Source organism: Nematolebias whitei, chromosome 10 (assembly GCF_014905685.2).
Source record: "Nematolebias whitei isolate Nwh7 chromosome 10, NemWhi1, whole genome shotgun sequence".
Taxonomy (NCBI): domain Eukaryota; kingdom Metazoa; phylum Chordata; class Actinopteri; order Cyprinodontiformes; family Rivulidae; genus Nematolebias; species Nematolebias whitei.
The window spans coordinates 28,182,504-28,201,411 of NC_056507.1; the positions used below are offsets into that span (position 1 = coordinate 28,182,504).

Consider the following 18,908-nt stretch of genomic DNA (forward strand, 5'->3'; position numbering starts at 1 on the left):
TGTGTGTGTGTGTGTGTGTGTGTGTGTGTGTGTGTGTGTGTGTGTGTGCATATTTATGAAACTACCCACAGGCTTATGCTGCCTAAGGACCATTTAAACAATTAAAGGGCGTTTTTTAAGCACAACATTTTACATATACAGTAAGCATGTATTTCTTACTTATTACCGGGCTGATTTGTCTGGATTGAACTTTGAGCCTTGCATAAATACATATCTACTGAGTTTACATCTTCAGTTGATGCTCCTTGGCATGTCTAAAATAATCAATCCACATTCATCTGAGTGCTATGCTGAGTGTCTGCTACTTTATTCACATTTAACAGAGTCAGCTGGCATATGCTGAAGCTTAAGAATATTTTCTTATAAATCGGTGTCACTTAAGCAGCTGACAAGATGGGGATTTCATTTATGAAGTTCGTTCATTGCAAGCTGCATAAATTTTGCCCGAGCATCATGTTTGAAAAGCTAAAATCAAAATATTCTGCTGGTTATTTCAAAATCCAATGTGATCGATTCAGTTTGCAAATGTAACAGAGCGACATGTTCATGGAGCTGAGGTCACTCTGTAAAACTGCACAGCTGGATATGCAGATGTGGACATTTTGGGGTATCTTGTGCAAAATGGAAACCTTTAATTTGGAGGGAGATTAAATTCTCACCAACTCTGCAAACATCTGTCTGGCTCTCATTTTGGGTTTGTGGCCCTATTTCCATTATGTGGCACAGCCTGACTCAGCAGCAGATAATTGACCTGCACGTCTGCAGAAGTCCAGCATGCTTCACTTGTCCCATAATGAACAGATTTTTTGGTTAATTGAACATTATACAGATGTTTTATCTTGGATTGAATATCAGTGTTCTGCAAAGCAAAGTTCCTACTAAGCCTTTAACAGCGCAAAAAATATTTCACAAACAGATAACAAGCTAACAAAACATATTGGAAGCTACTAATATGTTTTTCTATAAAACAATCAGCTACTAAACTTGGAGCCATTACATTGAACCTCTTTTTAACATGGAGTGGTGGGCATACTGGTACAATTGGATGCACTATCGGATTTTCAATAGAAGTTTTTATTAATTTATTTTTCCAGGTCCAGATGGAGAGCATCACTGGTCCAAGCATTATCCATACTGTGGTGGTGCCTTCCAGTCTCCGATAGACATTAGGTCAGAACTGCTGAGGTTCGATCCAACTTTACGTCCGATTGAAGTTCAGAACTACAACTTGCCACCAAATGAGCATCTCACTCTGGGAAATAACGGACACTCTTGTGAGTATAAATCAACAAAAACATTAGAAAGTCCACTTGTGGCGAGTTACAAATTGTGAATGACACTAAGCAAACATACAATTGTGTTTGGATTCAAACGTAAAAGTTCCTGAAATCAAAGGGCATTCAGTTGAAATGGCCACAGACAAATGTAAGCTAATTTCTTGGCCAGCACAAGGAAAATGAAGGGAGGATCATCCTTCTACAGTGACCTCAGTCATTTTCTGTAATCACTCTCTTATTATCTTAAAGAAAGAGCTCTGAGTTGTGCCTGGGAAACCTCTGCCTCTGCTGGAACTGGTGAACAAATGAAAGAAACTTGCTTATTTTTTCATTTGAACCTGTATTTTCTTGCAAGCCGAACATACTGCAGACAAATATTCTCATGTGCCTCAAGTGCTTTGCATTAAGCAGGATTCTGCAGAGCTGCTTTGATGAACATCTGCCAGAGCACATCGCAACTTTTCAGTGACATTTGTGCTTAACATGCAAGCAGCGTCTGCCAAGTCACATTGATGACTCGTTCTTGAGAAAGCTACGTAAATGAACTGCAAATGCTTATGTGTGCACACATGACGGACCTTCGCACCACAAGCTGAGAGACACTGTTGTGTGACGTGCGCTTGAAAGGAGCTGACAAAGGTTTTAACCTGCGTAAGCATTCGTGACACGCTGATGAACGTGCCAAGTGCAACGTACATCACTAAACCTGCTTCAAATGCAGCCACATGACTTTGACTGACCTCCTCCGTTTAGATCAAATTAATGCCTCTTGATTGCTGTGAAGGTGACTTACAGTCGGCTCTTTGACATGTGTTGGGATTTATTTTATTTTATTCCAGTGCAAATATCACTGCCCTCACGGATGTTCATCTCCAGCCTGCGCCATCGTTACGCTGCAGCTCAGCTTCATTTCCACTGGGGCTCCTCTGGTCAGCCCACTGGTTCTGAACACATGGTGAACAGCAAACAGTACGCAGCAGAGGTAAACAACAAACAACGAATCTTATCAATAAATATGCTAAATTAGCTACCATGCGTAAGTTTGGTAAAGTGGTATGGTATAAGTAGAATTTCAAGAATTAACAACATATCATAATCATGCTTATGTTGATTTCCTAAATAACTTTTTTATTTGATTTTTTAAATTATATTTTTATTTGCCTGGTTACCTTGTAATTTGTTCAGCCAGATTTTTTGTCAAAACGGTTAATTCCAACGGAAAAGAGAGAAAATTAAATTGTGATGATAGAAAATCCCACCGCAAAGGAACCAGATAAAAATGTAAATTATATACTGAATGTGATCGCTTACATCGGTTCACATTCCTGCACATCGTCTTAACTTTAGACTCTTTAGACTCGATGCACTTTGTGTGACTTTAAAAGGGACAAATTCAAACAACCTGATGAATGGTTTGACATTCACAAGAACTACTAAAAATTAATAAAACATTTAGAGGCAAAATCTATTATAGAAAGAACCTGAAACATTTACTAAATAAAAATGGGTTATAAAACTAAACTAAGCTAAAATTAAACTGTTTGTTTCACCTTGATAATCTTAAAATATGTAAAAGTCAAAGCAAATATATCATGTTTTCATCTGCAGATGTGCTAACATCATGTTTGGTCAAGTAAATCCACATTTGGGAATAATTTTAGAATTTGCTTTAACAAAAATCAACACAAGCTGACAAGAAACTTTGAATAAAAGTCACAAGAACAACATAGTATGACATCACTCTTTTTATTCTACTTTGACCCAATTTATAGATCTAATTTGCAGAGTTGTTAAAAGTTCAACATTTTTCTCTTTTGAATTTTTGAACAACATAATTTACACCAATCAAAGTTATGCAGGGATGTTAAAATAATCCCACCCAACACTAATGTGTACATTTGGATGTGATAACAGTCATGTGCACATGCTTATTAATTAATTTATTAGCTGTTTCAGGTGACAGCATCTTTGGAAGCAGACAAACAATTTAAGACTTGATGACATTTTGACTGTCAGAGGAATCCGAGACACCGACAGCGTTTAAAGCTGACGCAGCTCATGAGGAAGAAACTGAAAAGTTTAGCATCTGTTACAGTCTCTTGATGATGCAGCAAACGTTCAGTTTATATTTGTCAGACTATAACAGTAAGTGCTTATTGTGCATCTTACATTTTATTGCTGAAACAAATCTGTGAAACACAAATGCAGTAAAATGCACTAAAAATAACGAAACAATTAAAGATACTTCTGTGTTTAAATAAACCTTCTGCTAAGATTAGACCAAAGAAGTTTGTTTAAATGTTCACTTTTAGCTTCATGATATTTTGGTCCATTGCATCTCTTACTGAAAAGCAGACATAAGTCAGCCTAATTATGCTGCCCAGTGCGTCTGTGTCTTATTCCTGCGGGGTTTCAAAGGATTAAAGTACCAGACAATTACATGTTATGGTTTTTAACCACCTTTACAGAGGAGTGTCTGTCTGTTCTCTTTATGGTGCGAGCTGTATTCACCAAATAGTTTACTTTGGGAATTTAGCTTAAACTGAAGGTCCAGTAGAATGACCTACGTACAAAAGGTTAAAGTAGCTAAATATTTCAAACATTTTTTAAAGGTTTGAGTCACAGTAAGTAGAGGACGCAATATGTGTGTTTATATGTCACTGTGCTCCAGCTGCAGTGCTGCCACATGTGCGTTTCTGTGGTTAGAGCGGAGTTTCTTACTGGACACAATAAAAACATGCATGTTTTTAGGTCTCTTTAGACTCAGAACCACAACTCTAACTAAAAGGTTTTTTAAGGAATGAAAAAAGAGAAATTTAACATTTCCCAGAAACAGTGAGAATATATACATTACCGGTAGTCTACATTTGCAATGTCATAAATTTGACCAGAGTGGTTGCCCTAAAGAAAAAAAACTTCTATGAACACTGCATCAAACAGCCTGGTATGTAATTATAGTCTTTATTACAGTAGTCCCTCGTTTATTGCAGGGGATCTGTATCCTGAAGCTCCACGATAAGTGAAAAACCATGAAGTAGAGTTGCACTCGGGTCCAAATAATCTGAACTGACCTGGCCCCAGCCCGCAGCCATCATCTCCAAACCTCACCCGATCCAAATAATTAACAGTAATTACAGGTCCGAACCCAGAAAATATATATTTTTTAAATTAGTTATTAACTGTCGGGGACAATAGCTGATTAAAAGCGGCAGAAGATTCGGAGCTGATGGGGTGTTTGTACTTTCATGGCCGTAAAAAAGCATTTAAACCCCGTTTCTGCCAACATTCTTCAGAATTACTGAGACACGCGGACAGCTCTGACACACATGTCTGCTTCAGGATACACCTGCCGTCGGGGATGCGTGGCTGTGTAAGGTGCAGATTCGGAGCTGAGGGTGTTTGTCCTTTCATGGCCGTAAAAGAACATTTAAAACCTGCTTTTGCCTGCATTCTGATTTATTCACAGACACTGCTCTGACACACATCTGCTTTGGGATCTCACCTGTTTGAGTCATCGGCCGCGCATGTCCGCTGAGTGCAGCGGCTGAATGAACGTCCATTTGGGCGATGGATCGCTTCCTGGCAATACAGTCCCATCTGAAGCTTAACTGAACTTTTTACCTCTTTCAAGGCCGGTCAGCTCACAGTGAAATGGCCGTGTGTGGCTGGTGGATGTGTGGAAGGCCATGTTATCATATAATTGGATCGTGGCTGATCCTGACCTAATTAAAAGCCCGAGACTGGCCCGGCCCGCCCATTAATCACACTATAACGGCCCGGCCTGGCTCTAATCCGAGTCAGTCTAGGCTGGGTTTCAGGTTTGAGTTAGAAATGACAGCTTTACTCTGGTGCACTCTCGGCCACACCCACTTCTCCGCTTTTGCACGGAGATCAGCTGATCAGCTGATCTTGTGCAGAGCAGAGATCAGCTGATCAGCTGATCTTGTGCCGAGCAATCAGCTGATCTCGTGCAGAGCAGAGATCAGCTGATCAGCTGCAGGAGGAATCTTCTCCCACAGCTGTGGGCTGCACACAGGTGCTAAATATTTTTAAATAATTTATTTTAAATAAAAAATCCATGCCGATCGTGCAGCTCATCCACCATTCAGCCATTCTGTGGCATGTCCAATCTTACTTTGAAGAACTGCGATGGAGCGAGTCAGTGGAAAAATGAACTGCGAAGCAGCGAGGTACACATGACACTGTACACATTTCCAGTGGATCTTTACATATTTCACCTTGATTCCACAGATGCATGTTGTACATTACAATTCGGACAAGTATCCCAACATATCCATGTCTGTCGATAAATCGGATGGTTTGGCTGTGCTTGGTGTGCTGATTGAGGTGAGTTTATTTTGAATGCATGAACTGAGACAAATGATTGAATTTGAGGAGTAAAAACCATCTAACTATGCTTTCTGTTAAGGTTGGGGAGTTTAATCCAGCCTTTGAACACTTTCTGAAGTTTATCAATGGGATCAAATACAGACGTGAGTATAAAGTAATATTGTATTTTATATATATATATATATATATATATATATATATATATATATATATATTATCCATCTGTATGCCTCTTTTATAACTGTCTATTGTTGTCGTTGTTGTCCATTGTTGTCATCACTCTTTGTTGAAATCAGGTCTCTCTTGTAAATGAGTCCTCGAGGCTCAATGGGATTAACCTGTCTAAAAAAAGGTTGAATGAATTAAATTACTCCTCACTCACTAATTCCCCTTGCCACAGGCCAGAGACCAGAGAGGCCAATCATTGAACAACCCAAAATTGGCTAGTTATTTCAGCGGGCTCCTGACCTCCTACCAAAATACTGTTTCAGTGGAAACACTCCAGAAATCCTTGAGTATGTTTAGATAAACCAAAATTACAGAGACTTCAGAAAGACCTTAGGCATTTGGTGACACCAAACACCTCCTTGCAGAGACGAGTCAGAGTTCGTTGAGCACTCATTGTGCGACAAATGGTGCTTTCTAAGAGACCAGCTTTGACCAAAAATAAATAAATAAATCCCAGAGTTACCACAAGAGTTCAATGAGAGACCAGTGAGAAATCCTCAGGCAGCATGTATGATCACTTAGTGCATGGTACAAATACAAGGAAATTCTGGTGTTCTTCCATCAGACAACATTTTACTCTCTGACTAATGCTGAAGAAAAAAAAAATCCTAAAAGTAAATCAAAAAAGGAATGGTGCCCTCCTGATTGGTCACCAAGCACTCCTCTAGACCCAGATGGTCATTTTGCCTATCACAAGAGGGTGATTCAGAAGAGCAAGAAGGAGACCAAGATTATTGGCCTTCCTCTGGCTGACACTGTGGAGAAGGTTGTAATTTGGTGACTACAGCCAGCAAATACAAGAACTGAGGCTGTCAGAAGATGAGGAGGGAGGGCTTCTACAACTACCTGCACATGGAGTCAGCTGTGTTTGATGAGCTCTTGCAAATTGTTGGCCTTAAAATCACTAAAGCTGATACCAACAAAAAGAAAGTGCGTAACCAGGATTCCAGTTGGCTATGTCCGTGTGGTACCACTACAGGTACCAAAGTGTCAAAAAATTCACCAAAAATGTTGCGATCATTTGAAAAGTTGCTAAAATGTTTGTATCTCTGGTGAAAGCATTGAATGCTCATTGTGAGATTGTTGAGCATTTACTGAAAGACAACAGACCATGGAGATCAATGTGTTCATGTAAAGATCTCTAACAAATCATTGGAAGACCTCGGAGATAATTCAACGCACTGAATAACCATTGAGAGATCTGGAAAATTCTATGGACACCCAATGATCTCTAAACAGTTTTATCTCTGTGCAAAACGGGTATAAGAAATGACCGTTTTAGCATTCAAGTAATTCAAATAAGCCATTAGGGAGCACAAGACAGTGTATTTCTTGTGCCGGTTCCAAGTCCGGGTAAATGATGAGAGTTGTGTCAGGAAGAACATCTGACGTAAAACACTTTTGCCAAAACTAATATGTAGGTTCATCTAAGAAATACCATACCAAATAGGTCAAGGCTTGGGTTAACAAAAACCACCACCAGTGTTGTTGACAAACTGGGTGAAGACAGAAATTGTGCTACTGTTAAATACCACAAGGAGGGAAATGTGTCATGAGACAGAGGGCGAAAAGGAAAGTTAAGAATGTAGGACTGAGAGGGTGGTAACTCTAAATGTGGGGACAATGACAGGCAAAGGTAGAGAGCTGGCTGTCATGACGCAGAGAAGGAAGGTAGATGTTTTATATGTCCAAGACACCAAGTGGAAGGGCAGCAAAGCTCACAGCATTGGGGCAGGTTTTAAACAGTTTTACCATGGTATGGATAGAAAAAGAAATGAAGTAGGGGTGGTCCTGAAGAAGGAGTTGGCAAGGAATGTAGCAGAGGTGTAAAGAGTGTCAGATAGGGTGATGTGTCTAATGGTAGAAGTAGAAGAGCTGATGCTAACTGTTGTCAGTGATTATGCTCCACAAGTTGGACGTGATGTAGAGGAGAAAGATACAATTTGGAAAGATCTGGATGAAGTGATAGAGAGTATTCCTAGGGAGGAAAGAGTGGTGATCGGAGCAGACCTGAATGGACATGATGGTGAAGGAAGCAGAGAGGATGAAGAAGTGATGGGTAGGTTTGGTGTCAAGGAAAGAAACCAGGAAGGACAGATGGTGGTGGATTTTGCCAAGAGAATGGAAATGGCTGTAGTCAACACCTATTTCCAAAAGAGGGAGGAACATAGAGTGACCTGTAAGAGTGGAGGAAGGAGTACGCAGGTCAGCTAAATTCTGTGTATAGAAGAGGTAACCTGAGGGAGATTGGGGACTTTAAGGTTGTGGCAGGGGAGAGTGTGGCCAGACAGTATTGAATGGTTGTGTGTAGAATGACTGTTGTTGTGAAGAAGAAAAAAAGAGTAAAATTAAAGAAGACCAAATGGTGCAAGCTGTGGAAGAAATAATGTTGTAAGGAGTTCAGAGAGGAGCTGTTAAAGGCTCTGGGTGGTAAGAAAGAGCTTCCAAATTACTGGGCTACTACAGCAACATTATAGAGAGGCAGGTAGGAAAGTACTTGGTGTGTCATCTAGACAGAGAATGTATGATATGAAAACCTGGTGTTGGAATAGTGAAGTGCAGGAAGCTATTCAAAGAAATAGGTTAGCCAAGAAGTAATATGACAGTGTGAGGACTAAACAGAGGAGACAGGAATATAAGGAGATGTAATGAAGAGCAAAAAGGGAGATGGCTAAGGCAAGACAGAAGGAATATGATGAGCTGTATGGGAGGCTGGACACTTAAGATTGCGAGAGGGACTTGGCAGGAAAGGATGTGTAGCAGGTTAGATTTGTTAAAGATAGGAATGAGAAAGTTCAAACAAGTGAGGGGAGTATGATGGGAATATGGAATGGGTACTTTGAAGAGCTAATGAATGAAGAATGAAGAGAATGAAAACTAAAGAAAAGTAGAAGTCATAGAAACTGTGGACCAGGAAGTGGGAAAGATTAGTGAGGATGAAGTTCGGGAAGCTCTGAAAAGAATTAAGAAGGGAAGGGTAGTAGGACCTGATGACATACCAGTATAGGTTTGGAAATGTCTTGGAGAGATGGCAGTGAGGTTTTTGACTCAGACATTCAATGGCATTGAGGGTGATAAAATGCCTGAGAAATGGAGAAGAAGTGTGCTGATGTCCATTTTTTTAAGATCAAGGGTGATGAACAGAGTTGTAGAAACTACAAAGGAGTAAAGTTGAAGAGTCACATAATGAAGAGCTGGGAGAGAGTTTTGGAAGCTAGACTTAAACAAGAGGTGACTATTTGTGAGCAGCAGTATGGTTTCATGCCAAGAAAAAGCACCACAAATGCCATCTATGCTTTGAGGATGCTGATGGAGATGTATAGAGAGGGTCGGAAAGAACTTCATTGTGTCTGTGGATTTAGAAAAAGCATATGACAGGGTGCTGAGGGAGGAGGAGTGGTATTACACAAGGAAATCTGGAGTGGTAGAGAAGCATGTTAGACTAACATATATGAGGACAGCAGGACAGTGGTGAGATGTGCTGTACGAGTGACAGATAGCTTCAAGGTGGAGATTGGATTGCATCAAGGATCAGTCCTGAGCCCCTTCTTGTTTGCTTTGTTGATGGACCAACTAACAGATGAGGTCAAGCAGAAATCCCTATAGACTTTAATGTTTGCAAATGACATGGGTGAGAACGGGGAGAGAACATAAGACTGGTGGAGGTGTGCATTTGAAAGAAGAGGAATGAAAGTCAGCCATAGAAAGACAGTACATGTGTGAATGAGAGGGAGGCAAATGGGCTACAAGGAACAGAGATCACAAAAGTGCAGGACTTCAAGTACTTGGGGTCCACTGTCCAGGAAAATGGGGAGTGTGGTAAAGAGGTGAAGAAGAGAGTCCAGGCAGGATGGAATGGATGGAGAAAAGTTTCAGGGGTGATTTGTGACAAAAGGGTGGCAGCAAAGGTCAAAGGAAAAGTTTACAAACAGTGTGAGACCAGCCCTGCTTCACTGGCCCTGGAACGAGGCACACACTTTTTTCTTCCCTCTCCCTTTTCTTCTCCTGCTTTTGTTGCTCTCTATCTGTGCATTGGAGCTCCTATTTTTACATATCTTCCAAAATGAAAACTACTGTTATGGATCTGACCAACTGCACTTTTGACGCAAATGACAAAATCTTTTCAACAAAGTGACAGGGTCCTGGAGAACCCTCATATCTGCTCGGATGACACGCGCAGCTGGATATGTCTCTGGGGAAGTGGAATGTGATGTGTCTATCTCTGCTGTTGATCGAGGATGCCGAAATTGCATATAATTGAATTTATGATGACAGGTTTCTTGTTTTTGGAATTGTCTGGTTCCTGGTTTATCAACATACAAAGAAGACGGCCACAGCTAATTTGGACCTCGTCAGGCTGCTGCCTATGTGAAGGTTTGGTTTGTGCTTTGAGGACTCAAAATCAGCTGATTTACGAGCTTAAACCGTAAGATGGAAGTGATTTGAATCGCAGGCCAACTGTGGCTTTGGGACTCGTCAGCAAGAAAAGACCTTGAAGAGGCTTGCAAGCATGGACCAGTAGAATGCACCCTAATCTGGCCATTTCGGGTCTTGAAAGTATCAGTAAGACTCCAGGCTGATAAGAAAAATAGTCTGCCTGAATAAATCAACAATTGTGGATTATCTAAATCTGACTCCCCGTATGGCCTCGAAACAGGTCGACATATCAATTTCTCCTGGGAAATGTGGAAACTAAGGAAAAGCTTTGTCTATCGCAATCCCCCCCCCCCCCCCCCCCCCCCCAACTTCTGTGGATGCTTATCAGAACTGTGCTGGCTGACCATCATCTTATCAGGACAATGGACTATCTGTCAAATGCATATGTAACATGTTCATAATGTGCTTGCTGGCAGAGTTTTTTTGATGTCTTAAATCGTGTCCTGTTAGGACAAGGTGTGAATAGATATTGTTTTGTAATGCATCCTCTCCTCATGGCTTTGTTCCTTTTTCTATCTAAAAATGTATTCTGAAAAGGAAAGAAGGCCACACTATCAAAGCAGCAACTACGTGCACTCTGTCCATTTTTCGGACGACTGTATGGACATATTCTTGTTGTATTTTGGTACAATGATAATAAAGCTTATTCTGATTCTGATTATATGTTGTATGGTCTGGAGACAGTGGCATTGACAAAAAGACAGGAGACAGAACTGGAAATGGCAGAAATGAAAATGTTGAGGTTCTCCTTGGGAGAGACAGTGATGGCTAAGATTAGGAATGAGATCATCAGAGGTAAGGCACATGGTTGGACAACTGGGAGATAAAGTTAGAGAGGCCAGACTGAGGTGGTTTGGACATGTCCAGAGGAGGGACAGTGGGCATATTGGTAGAAGGATGTTAGAAATGCAGCTGCCAGCAAAAAAACAGAGGAAGGTCAAAAAGGAGATATATGGATGAAGTTAGAGAGGGCATGGAGGTAGTTATAGGACAGAGGATGCAGAGGACAGCGTGAAATGAAGGAAGATGGCATGCTGTGGCAACCCCTGAAGAGGGAAAAGCTGAAAGAAGAAAAAAAAAGTTAAAGTAATTTGACCTGAGAAGAGCTACATTTAAGTCAGAGTCAGAGTCAGAGTTTCTTTATTGTCATTCGCACCTCATGTGGTACATGTGGTGGAGCGAAATTATGTACACAAGGTCCCAGTTACATCCAACAATAAAATGTATAAGAAAAACAGTAATAACATCTAAGATATGAACTAAGAACAACATCAACTAAATATACACTAAGCACTCATAACATAAAACATTGAACATCAGCACAAACATGAACATGAGTCTGTGAGCAGATGTGCACGCATGAACACATCAACATTGAAACAGATCAGCAGCAACATGAAACAGATCAGCAGCAACATGATATGGTTTTTCACAGTGATTATTCTATTATTAAGGTGGGGCAATGCAAGATTTGTTGATCTTAGTTTGTTTCACAGCTGTAATATTTGAAAGCATTGCTAAAGCTCCTCGTCCCCCTGACTATTCCCATGACAGTGTAAAGAGAAGATTAGTTCGGAAATCACTCTTTGGCAAAACAAAGTGGCATTTTTGTTCATTAAACCACTGATGTCAGATAGTTTTACAGCCTTTATATTGTAAAACTTGAGTGTTCTTAGGGCTCTTTACTTTATTAATGCCATACATTTTAACTGAGCTTGAAGTGATTTTTTACGCCTTAAAGTGTAATCAATCTGGAACAATCACGACAATTATCTAAGACAATAAGAGCTTTGATTTGTTATTTGTGTCTTGGTTTGATGTCAGTTTTTCTCAAAGCCTCATTAACTCAGTTGTGTGACCATAATGAATTTTCATATTTCATTTGTTGCTTTTATCATTTCAACCATCAGATCAAAAAGTGCAGGTAACTGCTTTCAACATTCGAGACCTGCTGCCTGCACGTTTGGATGAGTATTATCGCTACGATGGCTCATTGACAACCCCCCCCTGCTATCCGAGCGTGCTGTGGACGATTTTCAGAAATCATGTGACAATTTCACAAAAACAGGTGCTATAATTGTTTCTGCAAGCTTTATTATATGATTTATTCATAAAATTCAATGTGAAATTGATGGGTTTTTAATACATTAATGCTGCTTGTTTGTTCCATTTGCACTTTACTTGTGTTCTCTTGTTTTGTTGTGTGTTTTTAGTTTTTGGCCCTGGCAACAGCCCTGTACTCCTCAAATTCCCAGGACTCAGCACATATGCCACTTGAGAGCAACTTCAGGAAACCACAGTTGGTCGACAGCAGAATTGTCCTGGTATCTTTTAAGGATGGTAAGTATGAGAAGCCAAACACATTTGCTTTATTGTTGGCGCATGAGTGGAATGTGTTTATTTATTCCTTTGAAGACCTTAGAGCTATCCTGCTGGCTTTGGCTTGATCAGTATCTTCTGCTTGTGTATGTTCTTTATACTGACAATCTTTAAACTTGGTTGGCACTGCTTTATGACATATGCAATCAACCACAGCACTTTCAAACTAAAAAACACTCAACAGATTGCTTGACTTGTCAAAATAAGGTAATCAGACCTGTTTCTGTGGCAGACATGCAAGTTTTCCTCATTTTCAGTGTTTCTTTCTAAGAGCTACACTTTTCTAATGGCACGTTTCGCCTTGGCAGTTTGGAATCCTTTGCAATTAACTTTCCCGAGCAGCGTTTAGCAAGTGATGGCTCTTGCTCATACTGCATCACCAGCAGTGTTGCATGGCAAGGATGAAATCCCAGCATTGTTCCAAGGAGTGTCCAACAAGCTGAATCAACATTGGCTCTGTGTCTGATGCAGGCAGAGGACTGCAGGGTACACATGTGGTCACACCTCCACTCATGAGGAAGCACATCATTCAGCAACTGCTGGCTGGTGACCTTGCAGACTTGGCTGATGAAGGGTTGGATCAGCTCCTACCCAGTGGTTCACAGAGGCTTCGTGCTGGCAAGAGGAGCAGGCAGAGTGCGACTCGGTCCAAACCCAAACAACAAACTTTGAATTCATCTCTTGGGAAGAAAAGTCAGAGCAACCGCCACGTGGGAAAATCTGGGCTGGCTAAAAACCCAGTTTGTTATACCTCACTGGAGCAGAGAGTTTTGCATCGGCTTCAACAGTCTCACGCTGAGAATCAGCTGGTTGAGTCTCTCCGAGATGAAGTGTACCCTGAGCTCAACCTTAAAAGCTACCTGGACTGTAAGTCCGACTTAGCCCTCCTTACTATTAGACACATTCTCAGAGGACGACCAGCTGATGAGGTTTCAGAGCTAGATCCCTACCTGACCAAAGCCTTCATGCAACAAAAGAAGACTTCCACAACTCTTAGGAAAGGTGGGACCACAACAAAGCAGGGGGGTTCTTCCACGGCTGATTCAAGGAAACGGCTCGGTCAGAGTTATCCACATGCATGGCTTTTGCCAATGGAGTGGGAAGACTAGAGGGATTCCTGACAGAGCTCACTTTGTCCTTTTTGTAGCCAGCAACAATTGTGTCCCACAATGAAAGGTCCTCGTTTCATAAATCTGCCTTTGTTTAATGTATTTAAAACTAATTTATTCAAAGTTATTTAGCCATTTAACTGCTTTTCGTCATGAACAGTTCTTGAAACTGTAATTAGATTGTAAATCTGATAAGTTGTGTATATTTGCATATTTACTGTTGGCTGTAATGTCATTTTAACCTTATTATAAAAAAAAGTAAAAATTTTATGTGTGGAAACAGCTTTACGTTAATGTTTACATGGTGGCACAGCACATAACTCACAAATGTCTGTCTTGTCAACACAACTATTGTATGTTTTTTATTAATTTAAAATCTGTTTTAATGTTCATGTTTAGAAACACCTATGGCACAGAATCTGTCCTATGTAATTATTCTGACAATTTATTTGATTTCTGGAGATCTTCTCAGGACCATCACTTGCTGTTTAGTGACCCACCGTGGGGTTCTGACCCCAGCTTTGGGAAACTACTCTTCTACAAAGAACCAGGTTAATTTCTAAATCTTGTTAACTGCAATACCTATACAACTCTTAAAGAGCAAATAATAGAGTAATTTTGTAAAGGTATAATTAGATTTTTATATATTTTTTTACTTTATGTACCTTTTATATCTTCTGTATTTTAGAGCATTAAAATTTTTTTTAGCCACAAACAAGGAAACACTATAAAGTTGGGAATTTTTCTAATTTCTAATAAAATAATCATATTTGAATCAAAGATGACGAGTTTCTTTGAACAAATAAAATTTGTATTTTAATGATTATTTTAGCTAAATTAACACATTTTCTACATTTCAGTTCTGTGCAGGGTGACAGGAGTTCCTGTTCATCTTACTTTATTGCAGATCTCACACGGACTAGGATAAACCAGACTTGATGACAAATTTGTGGTTGACTTTTATGCTTAGTGTATAAAGCATGAAAAGCTTTGAGTATGAATTCTTGTAAGCAGCGGTAATAATTGAAGAACCAGTGTCTTACAACATGAACAAGTTCAGGACCGATTTCCTCCTGCAGCAAATTAAGTTGTTCTGTAACAGAAAGCGTTAGCACTCTTTTTGCAGTCAATCCATGGGTATTCATAACATCTTATGCAATAAGCTCTCAGAAATTGGTTTCTCAGACCACACTATCGGTTGGTTTTCTAATTATCTCTCAGATCGGAGGCAATAATGTGTTCAACATAATGGTACTTTTTCCAACTATTTAACTGTCAACAACATTGGTGTACCACAAGGCTCAGTCTTAGGACCCACCCTCTTCACAATCTACATAAGTAATGTAGGTCAGATCATTCCTGATGCATCCTTACATTTCTATGCCAACGACACAGTTGTCAAGCTAGAACAGTTGCTAAGGTTTTCCAGCTTTTACAATCTGTACTCGACATCAACCAGTCAGATTTGTTTCATCTCAAACTAGTGCTAAATGCTGATAAAGCCAAAGGGATGTTGTTTTCAAACAGGAAGTCAGTACCAGCAGTCCTTCCTTCTATCTTATCTACGAATGGTGTTCCTATTGAGTTTGTCAATTATTACAAATACTTGGATATTTTGATCGACTCACATCTCTCTTTTAAGCCTCATATTGAAAACTTGGTAAAGAAATTGAAAGTAAAATTGTGTTTCTTTTTCAGAAATAGATCTTGTCCAACTCTGAATGCTAGGAAATGCCTTGTAACTGCTACTTTCCTTCCCTCCATTGACTACGGTGACGTTATTTACATGAATGCTCCTGCAAGCACCTTGCAGATGTTGGATGCTGTCTATCACGGTGCGCTAAGATTCATAACTGGCTGTAACTACCATACCCATCACTGCATCCTGTATTCACTGGTTAACTGGACATCATTAACTTCATGCAGACTCTCACACTGGTACATTTTCATATTTAATTCATTCCTTGGTCTGTTGCCTTCATATATCTCCTCCTGCATGTCACTTCATCAGTGCAGCTTCAATGTGCACGCCCAAGACATCATTACCTGCAGCATCCCCTGAGTGCAGACCAAATTTGGCAAAAGGGCCTTCTCTTACTCTGCCACTGTAACCTGTAACACCTTGTAAAAAGATCTGAAGCTCTCGACTTTGACCTCTCTCTGTTTTTAGTGTTTTACACCATTTTATAATGTAACTTGTTTTTATTTCATTTTATATCACTTCTTTTATTTACCTTTCATTTTATATGCTTGTCTATTGTTGGCTGTACCTCATCTGTGTTCTTTGTTTAAAACAGGTCTCTCTTGTAAATGAGTCCTCGTGACCAGACTAACCTGTATAAATGAAGGTTGAATGAATGGGTAGAAGTGTAGCAGTACAGTGTTAGTTATCTGGGCTGGGGAAAGGCTTTTTCAAAATACTCTCAAAACTTGAGATCAGTGTTGATTATATGAGAACAACTGGACTTTTAAGATAAACAATTAAAAATGTCTCCAACACCGTGTCAAAAATCCTTTTATCTGTTCTGCCTTGTTTTGGTGTTTGCTCTTTAAGTTTCATTGTCACTTTTTTCTCTCTCTCCCTTTCTGATATTTAGATGACCTTTTCTGGATGAACGGTAAGTTTCTTATTCTAAATTTGTGAGCCTTTTCCTACCCTTGAACAAGTTGTTGTAACTCTCAGATTACACTGTATGTTCCATCCAGAGGTCTTACCTTCCTAACATGTTATTTCTGCTTTGGATTTCAAACACACCCGCTAGTTAACGCGATAAACAAACTCAGTAACTAGCCATCCTTGTTTTGTCTAAAGAGATAATTAGTCTCCACTTTAAACCACAGATATAAAAGATACGCCGCTTCATGCTAATTACTACACAAACTTTTCTTGCTTCTGTTCCTCCACCCTCTGTAGGTTTACTGGTTCCTGTTTTGGTGCTCTCTGCACTGGGATTTGTCCTGGTTGTCTCTTTAATTTGCTGCCTATTAAGGCGAAAAAGGCGAGTGCAAAACAACACACCAAAACAAAATACTAGACTGAAAATGATCTGAGAATAATAATATTGATTTGTTGCATAGGTTTTCCACTTGTTAGCTTATCCATGTTAATCAAAGTCAGATCTTGTTAAATGGTTTAGACCTGTATTGTGTTTTTGTCATTTATTTTTTAACATAACTTTTCATGACCAAAAAGAGAAGGTTCTGAATGTTCTACTGTTCATAACTTTGTTAGTAATGGGACATCGTTAATTTACTGAAGTTAGGGACAAAGTGACAGACAGGCTTTGCCATGATGGAGACTGGGCTTGGAATTTTGTATTTGAAGTCTGAATTGGGGAAACTCCTTGAATAAGAAGTGAAGTGTACACAAAAAGAAAGTCCAGTTGCCTTTAATTGAACTTACTTTTAAATTAAATTTAGTTTTCTGGTTTTCTGCTTCAAACAGCATCAAAAATGAAGAAGCATGTGCTCATATATTAAGTATTATCTTGATAGTAAACCAATCTTTGTTCTCACATTCCTGACATTCATGGAAAACAGCCAGAAAAGAAAAGAAAAAAACACTATGTTCCTATGAATAACCCTGCAATCCCTTTCTTTCTGTTTTAGATCTGCTGCTGAACCGAATAAAAGCAAACATGTTGCGTATACCAATGGAGACAGAGACGAGTATGGCTCAAGAGTATAGGATTTTGTCCTGGGTCTCAGTTCAACAGATCTCTATCAGCACGTTGTCATTTCTCCGTATTCATTGTGTCATAATGATGTCATCCTTCATCCTATTTGAACATCTATTGATGCATGCAACATCCATTAATTCACTCTGCATTCAGTTCTAGGGTTTTAGGAAGCACATTTTCCTCCCCTTAAATCACAGAGAGGCATCTCTTTGCTGTTATGTCAGGCAGAAGTTGTTCTCCATGCTAGATGTTTAATGCTGTATGACGTCTTCCCTTAGAGGAATAGGGGGGGAAACTGTCCTCTCAAATCCTCCCTTCATTTTTCTGACACGGTGTGATGAGCTGCTCCACACAGAAGCTTCCAGGCAAGCAGACTGTAGGGCTACAACTAAACTGGTGTGAATCTCAGGTCAAATCAGATCATGGCACTCTTTCCACAGGGTTGTCCCGACACGATGGGAAGCACAGTCCAAACAATGGAGGGGTAGGAGTCAACAGCCGTGGCCTGAGAGGGACGGGCTGTACCACATGTCCACCAACCCTGTACTTAGAACTGCTCTATGGATTTCATAATAAAAGGGTGCTCAGAGCCATACAAACACAGCTCCTTCCCTGTAAATAATGCGGGGGGGGGGGGGGGGGGGGGGGCTTTTGTGTTTCCAGCCTGCATGTGGGCTGCCTCCTAACCCCAGTCTGATCACAAGACTCGGCACACCAGAGAGTCTGTCAGGGAGAATGTAGTCAGTCCCTCTGGTCAGTTATATCATCATTTAAACTGTCAGCCTACATCCATGCATTCATTTTAGAGTCACATAGATTTCTCTAAGTTCACAATGCTTTAAATTAATAAAAGATCATGAAAACTGGGGAAATTAATTTGTGAAATAAGCATGAGATGACAGAGACACTAAAGTAAAAACAGTGCAATGCCCTCATTAAAGCATTATTCACCAGTAATGCATTGCACTTGTTGTCTGCACATTGCTGCTTGTGCCAACATATCTCTGCTGACATGCTGTTGCCATGTTTTGTTTTGTTTTTTTACAAAAAGTCTGTGATGACATTTGTCAGGGTGTAGTTGTAACGTGGACTATTTGTGTGGTTGTTGTCAAAAGCTATTTTTATTGTGTTATTATTAATTATAAATACCTGCTATAAAAAAAAAATTAAAAACCTCAATGTGTTTTCAAATACAATAATTTATTTGTGTTTTATTGTCCAAAAAAAACCCACGTTATTTCCAAGTTCGAGTTATGTTTGTCATATGCAGGTTAATGCAAGGTTAACAGTACAATATGCTGGTGAAGATTCTCAGTCATCCAGGATATGATAAATTCAAAAACGTTCAATACAAAAACAACTAGGCTTTATTTGTAACATCTTGTTGTCGTTTGCATCTTCTCTGGTGAACTTGATGTTGTTATTGACAGAGTTAATGTATCTGGTGA

General features: G+C 39.8%; 1 protein-coding gene across 1 annotated transcript in view; it reads left to right on the top strand.

Annotated features, from left to right (window-relative positions):
- Window positions 1–17,508, top strand: part of ca12 (carbonic anhydrase XII) — a 21,013-nt gene extending 3,505 nt beyond the window's left edge. The window contains exons 3-11 of the mRNA XM_037682924.1: window positions 1,095–1,274; window positions 2,117–2,259; window positions 5,529–5,624; window positions 5,707–5,770; window positions 12,203–12,360; window positions 12,506–12,632; window positions 16,378–16,398; window positions 16,695–16,779; window positions 17,390–17,508. Of these exons, the coding sequence (XP_037538852.1) occupies window positions 1,095–1,274; window positions 2,117–2,259; window positions 5,529–5,624; window positions 5,707–5,770; window positions 12,203–12,360; window positions 12,506–12,632; window positions 16,378–16,398; window positions 16,695–16,779; window positions 17,390–17,468 (953 nt within the window). The 3' untranslated portion in view covers window positions 17,469–17,508. The remainder of the gene's footprint in view (window positions 1–1,094; window positions 1,275–2,116; window positions 2,260–5,528; window positions 5,625–5,706; window positions 5,771–12,202; window positions 12,361–12,505; window positions 12,633–16,377; window positions 16,399–16,694; window positions 16,780–17,389) is intronic.
- Window positions 17,509–18,908: the final 1,400 nt, after the last annotated feature.